The sequence below is a fragment of the Coturnix japonica genome, chromosome 3, assembly GCF_001577835.2.
Source record: "Coturnix japonica isolate 7356 chromosome 3, Coturnix japonica 2.1, whole genome shotgun sequence".
Lineage (NCBI taxonomy): Eukaryota > Metazoa > Chordata > Aves > Galliformes > Phasianidae > Coturnix > Coturnix japonica.
In genome coordinates, this window is record NC_029518.1 from 49,154,784 (window position 1) to 49,170,813 (window position 16,030).

At 41.7% G+C, this 16,030-nt stretch overlaps 1 protein-coding gene across 13 annotated transcripts in view; it reads left to right on the plus strand.

Moving 5' to 3' along the window:
- Positions 1-16,030, plus strand: part of NHSL1 (NHS like 1) — a 152,193-nt gene that overhangs the window by 131,569 nt on the left and 4,594 nt on the right. For 6 of the 13 annotated variants that reach the window (XM_032443265.1, XM_015858385.2, XM_032443270.1 and 3 more), the window contains 3 exons: positions 2,278-2,409; positions 10,817-14,245; positions 14,685-14,814. In XM_032443265.1, coding sequence (XP_032299156.1) covers positions 2,278-2,409; positions 10,817-14,245; positions 14,685-14,814 — 3,691 coding nt within the window. Of the gene's footprint in view, positions 1-2,277; positions 2,410-10,816; positions 14,246-14,684; positions 14,815-15,210; positions 15,263-16,030 lie in introns of all 13 variants that reach the window. The other 7 variants (XM_032443266.1, XM_015858386.2, XM_032443268.1 and 4 more) reach the window with 5 other exon arrangements.

A 16,030-nucleotide genomic window follows, 5' to 3' on the forward strand; every position in this document is an offset into this window, starting at 1 on the left:
TAAGTATTCCCAGTGAATCCAAGAAAACTGACTAAATGTGAGGGAGAACTGAGTAAATTAGATGAGGAACGTTTAGACTATTTGTTACAAACCCAATGGAGGAATAGTATCTTTAAATAATACATCAACATAATTATTTTCTAAAAACAAGAAAACAGTGAAGAGTGGAAAAAAGACATTTTTATTTTGATTGTTGACATAGAGTTTATTGAAGCAGCTACTTTGAAATTCTATAAATTTGCACAGTGTCTTTCATCAACAAGTTATTTTGAAACCATCTGAAGAAGGGTTGGTTGAGTTAGCTCTTCATTAGCACAGGGCAAGAAGTTAGCGTAGTTCAGCTGACACAATAATTTTTTCCATGGTCATCCTGTTGGTGCACCTCAAACTGTGCATAAAAGACATTCTTCTTGTTTGCACCCCTTCTCCTTAGCATTTGCATAGTATTTTAGTCAAGGGTATTGAAAGCCAAATTTTGGTTTTCTCACTATCTCAGTCATAATCGCTGGCTTTGAATGGATCAGGATATGTTTAGAGATGCCAAACATTGTCTTGTGAATTCTTTAAATTCATTATAGTGCAGCCAGTTATTATTCTATATAGAGGGATTATCTAATAGTCCCAACTCAGACTCCATATGGGTGATAACATCATAATAGCAGTAATGCCTGAAACAGTGGATATTTTGTCTCAGCATTTTAGGGCTTCTATGAAGCCCATGGGATTCATAGCTCCATATCTCACAGATCCCATGAGATTCCTCCTCCCTTAATCTGCCCTCACTTCAGTCAGTGAGAAATTCAGATGAAAGTGATACTTCATAGATTCGAGGATTCTGCCCAGCATTAGTGCACTTCATTGGGGAACAAGACCCACTAAAATAAGAGTCAGTCTTTATATTTATGATACAGCAATTGAAACTGTTTTATATTTTCCTTGTATTTTCATTATTCCATATGCTGTGCTTTACGTTATGACTGTGTCTTTAACTGTTCTAGTGGTGTTCTACACTATCTGCACGACACGCATCATACCGATGTGGGGTCTACCAGGGATAATATTTTTGACATATTAGTTACTGTGCGTTAATCACTTTTAAGAGGTAAATAATTTGGTCATGAATTTTCAAGAAAGCATAAAAGGCAAAAATATATATATGTATGTCAAACCTTTTCTGCATTTAAAATTTAAATAGGTCATCTAAAGGAAACTTCAGATGTTTTGTTACTGCTTTAAAATGTTTAACTTCTAGTAGGGAAACTTACATGGGAGATTGGGGGTGGGTATGTTTTTGGGAATGTGGAGAATTGTTTGAACTCAGTCTAGAGAGCAAATTTTATCTTGCTACTTGTAAAATGGCCAAACTATAAACCTCTCAACAAAAGTGAATTCCTAAGGAAAAGCTGCTCAGCCTTAATGGTAGTGGTGCTTTTGGGTCCCATTATGATACAGCCCGTGGTCATCATAAGGTTTTATCTGGCAACATGCATTTACACATTTTTTTCATCTCTTACCATTGCATATATATATATATATATATGTCATTTATAAAATTTCACTTTCAAGCAGATTCCACTGCTTAATATTCGTGAGCTCCTAAAACCAGTTTGATCTCTGCATGCTCCATAGAACTTATTTGTATTTGTGTTAAAAGATCGCCATCAGAAATATGGTACACTTGACAGGTTCAGAGCAACTTGGAATGAAAAGGAAGTGTCTTGTGTGATTTAATGATGGAGATCTGCAAGGAAATTGTAATATCTGTTGCCAATAGCAATGCCTGTTCCTGTATAAACCATTACAGTCTTTCATTTTCATGAGCAGATTTGCTGATTTGCTTTTACTACAGCTCAATATTTAAAAACAAGCAAAAAAAAAAACACCAAAAAAACCTCCATCTCCTGCAACCACAAACAAAAAACAACAACAAAAGCAGCCAGCAAACCCACAAATCCCACAAATCAGAGGGTCAAATTAAAGCAAGGATTCTGCTCGCCCTATGGAATTACAGCTTCTTTCACCAGATGTGAATTGGACTCAGGGCATGTCAAATTTGTTTTGAAACCCGCAGTACTGAGCAACATGTATGCATGTCTAAAACCTTACCGTGACAATGTGCTGTATCTTTTCCTACAGTGTAAACCTTCACTGTAGGATCAAGCTAACATCATTTATTAATGCCTTTTTTTCATTTCTACAACAAAGCTAGTGGAAGAAAGTGCATGATGTCAGTGTGCTTGGAAGTAATGTTGCTTTGCTTATTTTACCATGTATTAGGGGAGAATTTCGACCGCCAAGCCAGCATTCGGCGGTCTCTAATTTACACAGACACGGTGGTAAGACGGCCGAAGAAAGTCAAAAGGAGAAAGACTATAACAGGAATCCCTGACAACATACAAAAGGAGCTAGGTATGGCTCATCAGAACTGTATTCCATCCACTGTTCATTGTCACTGCTTATCATTACTCAACTAATAACATTACCAGTGCTCATGAAACCAATACAGTCTGATAGCCAATTACAGTTCTAAATAAGCAGGTGCCTCCTTGCTACCAGGAATTAAGGGCCTTTTATCTGTGGTCTTCCTTCTGCTGAAGGGAATGCAGTATTGGAAAATGATTTACTGGTACAATGGAAATCTACAGGGATGTAAGTTTTGTGGTCTTTAATACCTTTCTGTAGGCTTGGTCCACTCCCCTAAGATGTTCATTGAAGCAAAATTGAAGTGGGCAGGTGTTTCAGCTTGCAGAGTTATCCAGCGGGGTAAACGAATTCACTGATGCCTTCCTGGATCTGCTGAGAGTTGCATCAACAGTGAAAAATCTGTAAAATCTTCCAGTTTAGTTTAGATCCAATTGGCAACCAATTAATTGTCAACATTATTTGATTTCAAATAATATACGCGTTACCATTATCTATTTCATATGTATCAAAGGAAAAATTCTGAATCGGTCATATTTCACTACTTAAGCAATAGTAAGCAAATACATGAAGAGCAGTTTGTGTCTGGAACTGTGCTCCATCTGCATCTGTAATAGAACAGTGTCCTGCCACAAGTATCTTCTGTCTCTACAGAGAAAATTCACTTAACTCTGCATTAAGTCTTTAAGTGGCAGCTTTAAATGTTACGTTGGATCTCATGTAATGATTTTGTATCTAACTGCTGCTCTGAGACTTGTCCAAAGCAATGAGGTATCTTTATCCATATCTTCTTGTGGGATGGATACTGTTTGGGACCTGTCATTGGGAACTTTTCCTGGAAATGTGGAAGTTCCTCATCCTGTCCAGAGTGGACCTTGCCCCATGGCAGCTCCCAGTTGATCTTACCATCTGGCAGGAGACACTTTCCAGGCCTAAAATCCTCCTTGAAGTTGAAATTTGAGTTTCTTCCCTGAGAGAATAGCATTTTATCAGCCTTGCAGTCAGCTATAAGCAATCTCAAGAGCTTAAGTAGACTTGTTTTAAGCAAACAAAGCTACATGAAACGTAGCATTAAATCTTAATGAAAGATTACTTTTTCCTCTTTCAGGTTTTCTGATGATGTAGCTTCTCAGATAGCATTCAGCTGAGCTCTTTACAGCTAGCTAAGGAGTAGCAGAGGCAGTCCTGATCTTCCCTTGTCTGTTCAGGATGGATACGTTTTATATTCCATTTTCCCATTTTAAACTCTATTTCTTTGCTCTTTATGTAGGGCTGAGATGAAATGACTTTTCTTCTTGTGTTCCTTAAAAACCTTTGTGCCACTTACATGTCCAATTGATACAGGGCATAGCTTGAAATATAGATTTTCAGGATTGTTGTGGTCTTACTGAAGCTGGCATGGTATTCTGAAAGTGGCATACATACCAAGGTCATAGTTTTCACTTTTCAGTAGAGATTATCCATGACATACGCAGGACCTACCTTGAGGGCAGAAAGCAGAGTTCTTTGTTCCAAACTACCCTTTGTCACTTGTAGAGGTTCCTGATGCTCTTTCAGGCATATGGACTTTGAAATGACCAACAGCTATACTTCTGTGGATGTGAGGAGAATGCTATGTGCTGACAGCATTTCTAAAGCTTGGAAGTTATGTTTATGACCACTTCAGAGTGACAGGGCTTAAAAAATAAATAAATAAAAATCATCTGGTGGAATGAACTGAGAATGCAGTTGGCTTCCATGTTAAAAAGGAATCTTCAGTGAATATCTTAAGAATTTCTGACTTTTGCCAGTCTGTTTGCAAAGGGAGACAGGTTCTGTGGTCTTGATTTTGTTCTTTCATCTCCTACCGAGCACATTTCATGTAGCGCCGTTTGAAGGTTTTCCTTGGCTCCTATTTGAGGTTGCGGAAATAGGAAGGCTGACAACATCTCACTGTAGGAGCTCTATCTGTCGTGTTCACTGGCCCGCAGCCGGCAGGCACACAGTGCTTTAGCCATCTGCCCTACTGTGGAAGTTGGCCTGAAGTAGTTTCATGTTGCTTCTGTGGTGGCTGTGTAGTGTCCAGACAGCAAAATACAAAATATATACCAGGAAATCTCTCTGATGGTAGTTTGCATCCTGTTAGCATATTGATTTATATCACTACAAACAAAGTGTATTTGGAAAGAGAACAGTTACCAGTGTCCTTATGGGGGAACCAGGAGTGCTGCAGCGAAGGGTCTTTGCTGGAGTCATCTACCAGGCAACTGGCAAGTCTGGGAATAAATTATCTCTCTCTAATCCTTGTTCAGTACTCTTTTTGCCTTTCCTCCACTGTCACTCCCCAAATATTTCTGTAGCTGTCCATTCCTTATTTCTCTTACGCTGTCCCAAAACAAACATCAAATTGTTTTAAAACATTCCACAGTTCATTTGATCGGAACAAGGATCCGGACTAAACTCCAAATCAAGCAATTGCATTGTGCCTATTGACATTCTCCCTGTGGTTTCAGCTGAATAAATCTCGATGTTTCTCCTGTAAAGCATCACTGTGAAGGGCTATAATATTTACACAAAGGTTAAAATCCCTGGGTACATCAGAGTTGCTGTGCACAGGCTGAATAACCAACACGTAGAGCAGATTCTTGTTACCTCTTGTTTATTCTTCAGAAGGAAGCAGAAACTTGAGAGAACCTCAAAGCTTCAGCCAAGCCTGAATTATTTTTCTTTCTTGCTAGAGAGCCTAGAGGAGCTTCTGCTGGGCCAAGCTGCTGGGGTTCTCCCCTGGCTGCTTTGGAACAGGAAGACCAAACAGAAGAGAAATCATGTGCTGATTGCTAGCACGAGCTCAGAGGCCATGGTACCTTCACAGAATTTAGCCAAACATACCAAAAGGAAACCAAAAGTATAATTTAGGGCCATTATTTACTCCATCTTACTCCCCCCCCCCCTTTTTTTTTTCCCTCCTTATGCATAAGGATTCAGAGGGTCAGAATGGTCTTGTATTGCCTATTTCCTGCCAGCTTATTTCCCCATTTCCCATTTTCAGTAGATCACAAGAGATTGCCACCTGTGAGGCCTCCTGTCAGCCATTGGGGGAAGCATGACTAACAGCTGAATGAACTCTTCACTTGCTTTCAGGTGGTTCAGCTCAGAACCCCTGTTGTTACCAGCCAGTGTCCCTTGGGACCATCCTAAAAAAACATGAACATCTATATCTGTTTGATCTTTGAGTACTTAGTTCTTCTCTTGGAGACTCAACTGATAGTCTTTTCTAATGAGTCCCTTAGGTACTAGCAATCATTTAAGATACAGGTTTCACAGGTAGAATTCACAGAAAGTAGTGGTCCTACAGGAATACCATGCAGGGATGCAGCTGTTGCAGCCAAGTAATTCTGCATTCTGGTTCAAATTACAACTTTGAACATTCTCTGGAATGAAGCTTCCCATTATTTTGCCTATTAACTAATACCAGTTTTGAAGCCGTAGTTTCTCAACCTTGCTCATCTTTAACACAGTTCAAGTGGAGTATTGCAGAGTAAGCAAATATCATATGCTTTTGAATAACAGGGAACGAAAGACAGTAGTGACAGGGGTTTATTTTTTTACCAGAGGCTGTATATTCAGTTGGTGAAATGAACAGAACCAATAGAACTTCAAGTTCTCTGTATTTTCATCTGAATTCTCCCTTGCAGGAGGATATGCAAGATGATCACAAGATAGTTTTTTAGCAACAGGTTGGAAAAGTATTGCAGGATTCTCTGCAACATTTTTTCCTCCCCTCTGAGAGATTACAGATGCATGGAGCACAGTTAAAATTCCTAAAACTACTACAAACATGAGGTATTTGTCTGTTTCTTTGTGAACATCTGTTAAAAATCTTTGGTATGAAAACACTAGGGTGAAACAGTTTGGGGATTTTTTTTTTTTTTGGTAACATTGTTGAAGTAGTGGTGCCTGAATAGTAACTTGGCTAGGACTCCAGGTTTGGAAGATTGCTAGAAGGGGTGTGAGAAGAAGAGATGAACAAATCTAGGAATGTGCTTGTAGCACAAGAGACAAATGCACATAGAAGTGATTAGTCAGAAGTAGTCTGGGAAGAGGAATTGCTTCAGTATGCTAGTTGAAACAAGTGATACAAACTGTGATACCAGCATGCACTTTATCCTCTCAAATCCTCAGTTTTCTGTCCTCCTTTCAGTGCACAGAACCTTTCTGCTGCAGCAAGCTGCTAGTACCAGCAGGTCTGTCAGTGTCACAGGAAGCCTTCCATAGCTGTACCCAGCCCTAGGAATTACATGCAGACCTGTTCTTTTTCTTCCCCATCACGTTTGCACAGTCAGTCTCAGTCCCTGTTATATCCAGTTACCACCAGAGCCAGGCACATGTAGGTTGCACCAGCGTTCCCTATCTTGATTCAAGTGCTTGGAGCTGTGGCACGCATTGAAACCTCTTCTCTGTGTTTTTATGCCAGAGACATTAAGTGTATTGCATACTTTGCTTGTTCCAGATGCTGGGTGCCCCTTGTTTGCTGCCAGGCTCTGTATTGAACACAGGGAAGAGCATTTACACTTGAGAAATCACTTCGGCATTTTCAGTATAGCAAGAAGTGACACAATGAAGAAGAAAGGAATCTAGATTCAGGTCTCCTGTGGTGGACATAGTGCTGACTGCAGCACTAATGGACACAAGATAAAATGCAGACAAGTATATTAGCAATTTTCAGCCACATTTATCATATCACCTATAAAGGCAGCAGGACCAGGTCTCAACAGGTATACAGTTGGAATAATACAAGTATAGTTATGTATAGTTGGAAATAGATAGCCAGAGGGTATCTAAGGAAAAGACTCACCAACTCTGAGGCCTTCAGTCAAGATGGGTGCTCACCAATGTCAAGGCTCACCACAAGAACTCCACACAAGAGCAATCTCCAGAAAGAGATGCTACCTTAGTGGTGGTCGGCCCTTAAATGAGATCTAGGAGAGATGGAGCCAAACTCCACCCCTGCCGGGAGCACAGCTGAATTACCTTCACCTGTGCTCCTGCAGCTGACTCATCACTTGCCTCAGATTGTTAATTCAAGGTTTAGGCAGTGATCAACAGTTTCCCTTACAGCGGTTCTCAAATACGTGCAGTGAGAGATGTTACAAAATAAATAAATACAGATGCTCACCTGTATCTGAAAATTGATGCTCACAGGAAGACTCCACAAAGGAGGGATCTCCAGCAAGAGATCCTTCCTTATTGGCAGCCCATCCTTAAATAAGATCTAAAAGGGATGAAGCCAAGCTTCGCTCTCTTTGGTTGCATAGGTGAATTGCCTTTACCTGTGCTTTCAAGGTTGACCAGGTCTTTTCTCCAGGTGCTCAATCAGTGGTTCAGGCCATGACTCAGCAGTTCCCATACACCACTAGTTGCAGCTGGTTCTGACTTTGTCACATTCAGCATCTGCATCCTGATGTCTGTTTCTGTGGGGTTTTGTTTGGTTGGTTGTTTTTTTTTCTTGTGTCTTTTCCAACTAGATGGGTTCGTGGATAATATTTTTCTAAAAGCTCCGAGTGAATTCCAGCACTTTGGTGTTAAGGAAATCTGATAACTTCTGGCTGTTACTTAATTGGAGATTTTCTAATAAAGGTAGCAATTTTGATGTGAAATTGAGTTAAGAGATTGAACTGCTTCATAGAATTGGTGTGTCCATCTTCTAACTGCAGTACCACTAAAGGCAGTTTAATCCCAAGAATTTTTTGAAAACAAACTAATGAAAACAACTTACTTTCTTACTTCTTACTACTACTTACTATAGTAAAGTAAAATAGTGCCAACCATGAAAAGCCCAAATAATGACAGGATCTAGACTGTAGTTTATACCTCTAGGACTGAGCTCTTTTGCCTTCTCTTGGCAACCAGGGTTGTCAAGTTTTTGTGCTGTTGAGGCAATTTATGTTTCCATGATTGCATTAGACTGGACCCAGGCTACATCTATGCCAGTAATAAGCACAGGGCAAGGACTGGTGCTCAGCAGCGTCCTGCACTTGTTCATATTGCTTTCTCATTAGCAAGTTGCTCAGGCACAGCGAGAGTGTGGGTACAGTCATCAGTATGGGAACAGAGCTTGGCTTGGATTGGCATGAGGAGTCCTTGGCTTCTTATTTAGTAGCACAGGGGGTTTAGATATAACATTGTTGTTTAATTTTGTATTTCACACATTTTAAAGTAGCATTCATATTTGCAGTCAGCCGTATATACCAACAGTGCATTCTAAAACTATTGGATTTGGAAGAAAAAAGGAAAAGTTTTGCAAGTTCAGTGTTGTCCTACTTTCCCAGTTGCTTTCCATAGCAGTAACTTTTTAAACAAGCATAACGAATCCATGTATGTTAAGCTGCTTGTGAAGTGGACTGCTTTTAGCTTCCCTTGTGAATACAAATAGATGATGTGCTGAAATGAGGTTCTCTCGGCCTCAGGTCAGCATTTATTAGATAAATAGTGCTTACAGCTTCATTCTGCACAAGCCTTCTCATTCCCTCCTGTATGTGCCTGTGTGTATTTCAGAGTGGTAGGAGAAGTACCCCACCTTTGTGGTTATTTATGTAACTTAGTACACAATTGTTTATCACCAGATGATACTCATTGGCTAACAGTTTCATTGGGGATGTCACAGCTCCTATGTATGCATGTCAAAGTAAGACATGCGTAATGTCTGCTTTGATGGTTTCTTCTCTCTTAACCCAAGGGAGACACTGATACTTAAAAAAAAGATAGAAAGCAAAAATAAATGATTTTTCTTACTGTACAGTTCTTAATGACTGTACAGAATATGCAAATATCTATTTTGTTTGGCTGCAGTAGTCCATCTGTTCTGACAGTATCTCATATTAGATTATCCAAGATGTTTGCCAGCATCTGAGTATCTATCTTCGCTCTAAATCTCTACAAGAAGCAGAAAGAGGCTACATTTTCATGAGAGCAAGAGAAATCTACACAAAGCAAACTAAATAGGCTTCAAGCTGCTAAAAGACTTCTTATGTGCCTAGGGAAAAGAAGTAAACAGTCTTTTTGTGTGCTTCTTTCACTGCAGTCGTTTCAGAGCCCTTTTTTCCTTATCCTAAATGCCTCTTGTGCCTGCCTAGAATAAGGATAATTAAATGTTTTTTAAGTGATGTTTAAAGCTGCATGATAAGAATACCCATCCTCCGGATCCATTTCTGTGTAGTAAATACGAAAGGAGTGCAGTCCTGTTGAGTATGCTACTACATTGCTCCTGAGAGTAGCATTAGGGCGGAGATTCGAAATAACCAGTTTTCCCTGCAGTGGCATATGCAGTATCCTTACAAGCATCTCCAGCAGCATGGCTGCCTCTTGTGTTTGCCGTTTATAAAGTAGTGCAACTGAACTGAGAAGCAAGAGCTTTATGCAGACTGATTTTAAAGCTGTTCTCTGATTCTTGATTTCAAAAGGTAGCTAGCTATCAACACAAATGTAAATTTAAAAGAACCTTAGGATTCTTTCAGCTGACCCAGGGATAACTGTATCTGTAACTTGAATTAAAGCTTTTGTTGTTGTTTTTCTTTTTTTCCCTTCTCTCCCCCTGCCTCTGCCGCCCCCCCCCCCATCATCTTCAGGTTATTTATGTCAATATGTGATTATTACATCATTAAATAAAGCACAGTTATTTTTGGTTTTGTGATGGTGCCGGGGTTGGGACACTCATTAGTACTGGAGATTTTTCGTTATGGTAGATAGAAAGCAGTTGTGTGGAGAAATGTTATTTAATGGCAGTGTTTTTTAATCAGTGTTGCTAGAGCAGGCACGTTATTTGTGGTAAAACAATGCATGTTTCAGTGTGTTAGCCTCTTTCACAGAATCACAGAATCTCTTTGTAGAAGAGTAAGACTTGGATAGCTCGCCCTGTCTGCTGAATGGTTTTTCTGAAGCATAATGCTTTCTAAAAGGCAGATTTGATTATTCACATTAGTCTTCAGATTTCCTTCCCCTTTTCTTTATTGCATGAGGCATTAGCATGGAAGCACACTTCACGTTTCTCGGGCTTTTGTCTGCTCCTGCTGGTTTGCCTCCTGGAAGTCAAACAGTGCTACTTGGTTTCTGACACAACTGATTACTATGGAAATTATTACTATGTCGTAAAGAGAGGATTTCATGTGTCGAATGTGCTGTGTGAACACAGGCAGTTCTGTAAGCAGAAGGTTCCTAGCAATAAAGAAAAAGGGAAGAGAAATGCAGAAAATAGCTGTGCAAAATCCATTGTTACAGATTCTTCTTCAGAAAGCACAGACTTCAAGAGATTGGGGAGGAAGCAGATTGCTGTTTTTTTTTCTTTCTTTCTGTTTTTAATCACTAAGAAGATAAATGTGAATTTGTGCTTCAAGGAATAATTATTTTATTTTGACTCCAGCAGTTGGCACTGGCCAAAGTGATTTCCGAGGGCACTCGATGTATGTCCCAGATCACAGTTCCACGCTAGGTCGACTAGACAGCTATCGCTCTGCTATGCAGCGGTCTGAAACCAAGGACACCAGCTGCCAGACTGAAGAGGTTAAAGTTGTGCCTCCTTCAATGAGAAGAATACGAGCACAGAAAGGACAAGGCATTGCAGCTCAGATGTCTCAGTTCTCCAGCTCATCTGGAAACATGTCCGTGATGAGTGATTCTGCTGCAGTTATATTTGCTTCTCGCCAGAATAGTGACATAGGTTTTCACAGCTTGCCTCGGGCTGGTGCAAGAGTGTCTCTGCAGTCCTTAGAACAGACCCAGAGCATCTCCAGACAGACAGAAGACTTTGCTGGCACTTTGCCCCACCAGATAAGTAAACTGCAAGTGGATGATGATGTTGTGCATCTGAGAAATAATGCCATAACAGGAACTCTTTCGAGGCCAAAGTCTCAAGAGGTAAGAAGTTATGACAGTGAAAAGTCCACTAGCCCAGCATGTGTAGTCTCTCCTCATGCCACCTACTCAACAAGCGTCATACCCAATGCAACTCTGTCGTCCTCCTCAGAAGTTATTGCTATTCACACTGCCCAGAGTACTGGATCGCTGGATAACAAAATAAGCAGTTCTGCTGTGTACCCAAAGCCTAGAGACAATCCTGTTGCCAACAATGCAATAAGCGGGAAAGAAGATCACCATTCGTCAAGTGGCAACTGGAGTGAGAGTAGCTCCACTCGTCACTCACAGACTTCAGATACCATCCCATCTAATACTGTCATGATGCTTTCTCTTGGTGACTCTGCTGTCTCTCTCAGCACTCCTGGAAATGTAGAGGCTAGCTCTCAGAGTGTGAACTACAGCTGCAGAAGGAATCTTGCTTTACCAAACCAGTCCCAGGACAGTGATGGTAGGAGTGAATCTAGCTACTCAGGGGACCAAACACAAGGTGCAGTGAGCAGCACAGAGCACTGGCTATACAAGTCTGTGGAAAATAGTGAGACTGCATCATGCAAGGTAGCTTGTACCACACCAGGCTGTGCCACTCCTGGCAGCAACCTGAGCAGCAGCAGCCTGGAGAGGACGTCAGCCAAAGAAGATTCCACTTCTCTGTATTCTGTAGACCACGATGGTTATTACAGCTCTATGAGCGTGGACTCCGGACTGAAGTCAGACATGCCATGCTATAGTACAAATGGTTTTGGGAACCCCAGAGACAGCGTGGTTAATGTCTTTGAAGCAAAGGAGAAGAAACATCAAGATGACCAGCCAGGCCAAGGTGAAAAATCCCTTGCAAGAAACATCTCTCTAAAAAAGGCAAAGAAGCCGCCTTTACCACCATCTAGAACAGACTCACTCAGAAGGGTACCCAAGAAAAAAGCTCAGTCCAATGGACAGGTACTTGATGAAACCCTCATTGCTACCCTCCAGCATTCTCTGCAGTTGAATCTCAAGTGCAAAAATGGCAGCTCCCCTTCCCAGAGCCCCTGCAGTGACTATGAGGATCCCTGGGTGTTGCGCTCTCGCAGCCAAAGCTCAGTCAGCGCAAGCAGCAGTATGATGTCCACTGCTGCCCCAAATCTGTACTCCATTTGCACAGTCACCCCCTCTCAGAGTGAAACAAGCAGCATCAAGTCGGAGTATGCTGACCAGTGGGGTTACTACAGTGACTATGCTGCAGTGGCAGATGACCAGATGAAGTCTCCAGTGACCCATTCTGCCAGTACCTCTTCTGCTCTCAGTGATTACAGCATCAGCCACTTCAGTGATGGCTCAAGGGCTTCTGTACCACAGATACCCACTGGACTGGCCAAACCAAAGAGCACTTCTCCAGAGAAGTCCCACCGAGTCACATCGCCATCCAGTGGGTACTCCAGCCAGTCTAATACACCCACTGCACTCACTCCAGTGCCTGTGTTCTTAAAATCTGCATCATCAGGAAATGGGAAATCCAAGCTGAAACCTAAAGTGCCTGAAAGGAAATCTTCTCTTCTGTCTTCAGTCTCCATTTCCTCATCCTCCACTTCTCTTTCTTCAAATACATCTACTGAAGGGAGTGTGAGTGTGAAGAAATTGGACCCCGCCCCAAGCTCTCCTCCAGATTCTGGTGCACCTCCTCCTCCATCTTCTCTTCCAGCACCTCCTCCACATTGCCTTGAGTTCTCTCCTCCTTCTTCCCCTCCTCCTCCTCCAGCAGAAGCCGTGGATCTATCACCATTGCCAGCTTCTCCCACATTCCCTCCTCCTCCACCAGAGGCAGATGTAAATTCCTCCTTTGCTCACAGTGTCCATTGGTTACCACAAGAAGCTTCCACTGGTTCGTACTCTTCCCTTGTTCCTTCTCCTCCTGTTTTCCCTTTAGTTGCCCCACCACCAGCGCCACCTCTTGATCCCAAACTGACAAAAGGTGCAATGATAAGCCCACAGAATTCATTTAAAAAACATGATCAGGAAGATTCTTGCTACAGTGCTGTGAAACAGCCCTTCAGCAAGCAAGATGCATCAAGACCTGTGATGCCCTTGGTAACTACCAAAGCACTGCAAATGGTGCAGCTGAGGTCTGTCAGAAAAGCAACAGAAGGTGACCCGTCACCTGAATCTGCTTCTGAAACCACCTCTCAGGAAAAGGGTATTGTAGGTTCATCATCACAGTCTTCCCTAAGGCCATCTCTCTCACTAAGACTCAGTAACAGCTTAGGTGAAGAGGAGATGAAGATTCATGGCGCTTCATTTAAAAACTCACCTCAAATACTTGCTCAGAGTTCTCCTCTGATGCCCTCTGACAACATACCTGTGCTTGAGAGTGATCAAAAGTCTGCAACTACCGTGGGTCTGAACAAGTCTTTGGAACTGGATTCCCCAGGGTCAGTTCCAGAAGCCACACCCAAGTCCCCAGTGCGGAGCAAAGACTTCCATTCTGGCATGATGCTGCAGGGGTCACCAGCATCTCCAGACAAGACTCAGGTCATTTTGCCAAACAAGAAACCACCTCCCATTTCAAAGAAACCCAAACTGTTCCTTGTTGTACCACCTCCACAGTTAGATCTCACAGCGGAGAAAATAGCTGAAGTGAGTGATACTGTCAGAAGCACATCAAGCCCGACTAAGAGAGACGCTGTGGTTACACACTGCGAGGAGGCGAGAAATTGCCTTACAGATGGACTCAGCTCCAGCGAGATGGACTCTGGCAGCCTGGTTCCTGAGGGAGGAGCTGCCAGAGTCACCTTCTCTGAAGCAGTGGGAGTTGGTGCCTTTGTGGTACAGCCCGCTGCATCACCAGTTCAAGAGGAGACCAGGCAAGAGGAGCAGTCAGTTTTTGATGAAGGAAGCAGCTCAGGCAGCAGCCAAGACAGCAGCAGTAACACTGAAGGACACCTGTCTCAGGAGAACGAAGGTGGTGAGTCTGCTATGTTAAAGAAGGTGGGGAGTGAGGATAGGTGTGGTAGCATTTGGCTAGTCTTCTGTAGAGAAAAGGAGCTCTTGCAATAGAGCTGAAAGCCTAAGGGAAGTTGCAGAATTAATACTTGATGAAATTTGCTCCAATTCCATTCTGACTTCTTGATATTGCAGACAAAGAAATAAAAAGGATGTTTTATTTAACTGTGCTGGCAATAAAACATCCTGTGAAAAAATGGTTAGCTTTCTTAATTTTGATTTTGCATTTTAATGCAAATCATAAAAATATTCTTTCAGTATTGTACTCTGCGTGTAGACGTCTGTACAAGCAAAGGCATTTCGTGCAGTGCGATCTCTGAAGCAAAGAGGGGAGGTTTCAACATTATAAACCTGTTGGTTCTCGTGGCAGACTGACAATATTGTTCATTATTTCTGCATAGCCGAGGTGTTTGAGTCAGAAACAGCAAATAGTTCATTCCTGCCAAGCACTATTTATGGGGAAGAGACGGACGGAGTGGCAACACCAGCGAGACCGAGGACTACTGAGGATCTTTTTGCAGCCATTCACAGGTACTGATTCCCCCTTCCATACTGTCTGGTCCATTATTTCTCTCAAAAATTAACTGACATTGTTTTACTAAAACACCCCATTACAAGTCATTGCTTTAATTGAAAGCACACATTTATCAGCTCTACTAAGACTGTAGATGAAAAATGTCTGGAAAAGAGCTTGTGTTTCATTGCGTTATGAATGTATTTGATCTGTTCTGAGCTAAAAGCTACCTGATTAAATCAATACAGATTGCATAATGAATATCCTGCCCCTTAAATATCAAGTTACATCTGGTATTTATTGTACTGTTCTCAATCTATCATATTAACTCTACTGTTGCTTTTTCTGTGTATCTTTTTGTTTTCATTCTTGTTCTCCATCTCTTTTTACTCTTCGCTGCTTATATGGTGCAGTTTGGGACAGAGGCTCAACGCTAATGCTTCATGGCAAGCGTGGCTGAAACTGGCAAGTAACACAACATGTCAGTCATATGGCAAAACATATGGCAAACGCTGGATTATATTTTGCCATAATCCAGCCTGAAGTCGGGTGTTTTGTGTCAGACTGGTTCATGAATGGAATGTGCAATACTGGCTCTTAATAATGTCATTATTCATTTCCCTTAAAAACAAAATAGGCAACTAGTTTCCTGTGCTGTTCTTGTTAGGTTCACAAGACAAAAAAAAAGCTTCAAAATACAAAATGAAACATGTGCACCATTTAAACAGTACACACAGAAGACCATTACCACACTCTGAACTACTGAGCTCGCATTTAGAGTAGAATCAGTGTAGTGGTAGTGCCATCTTGTGGATCTGTCTTTTACTTCAAAATCTGGAGGGGCCATTCTCCTGGTCACAGAAGCTCTCAGTGGAATCTGTATATGTTTAGCTGTGTGTCAAGGCAGTTTGCACGTATGTGCATGACTTCTGCATCCGTAACACTGAGGGATGGAAAAAGCCTTTTTCTGAGAACACAGCTGGGATTTAGGAGATGTTACCAAAATTACGTATATATAACATTACACGAAGTTACATATGTATAATACTGACCTTTTTATAACTTCCTAGTATCTCTTAGGATTTGGCCTTGTGGAGCTGTTCTAAAAATGGCCTGTTGCAATCATGCTGCATGTTGTTCACTAGGACTGCGACATGTCTGTTTTTAGAATGAAGTGTTCTGGCCAGTGACCTTTTCTGTTACGTATGCAGATAGAGAATGGACCTGTGTGTG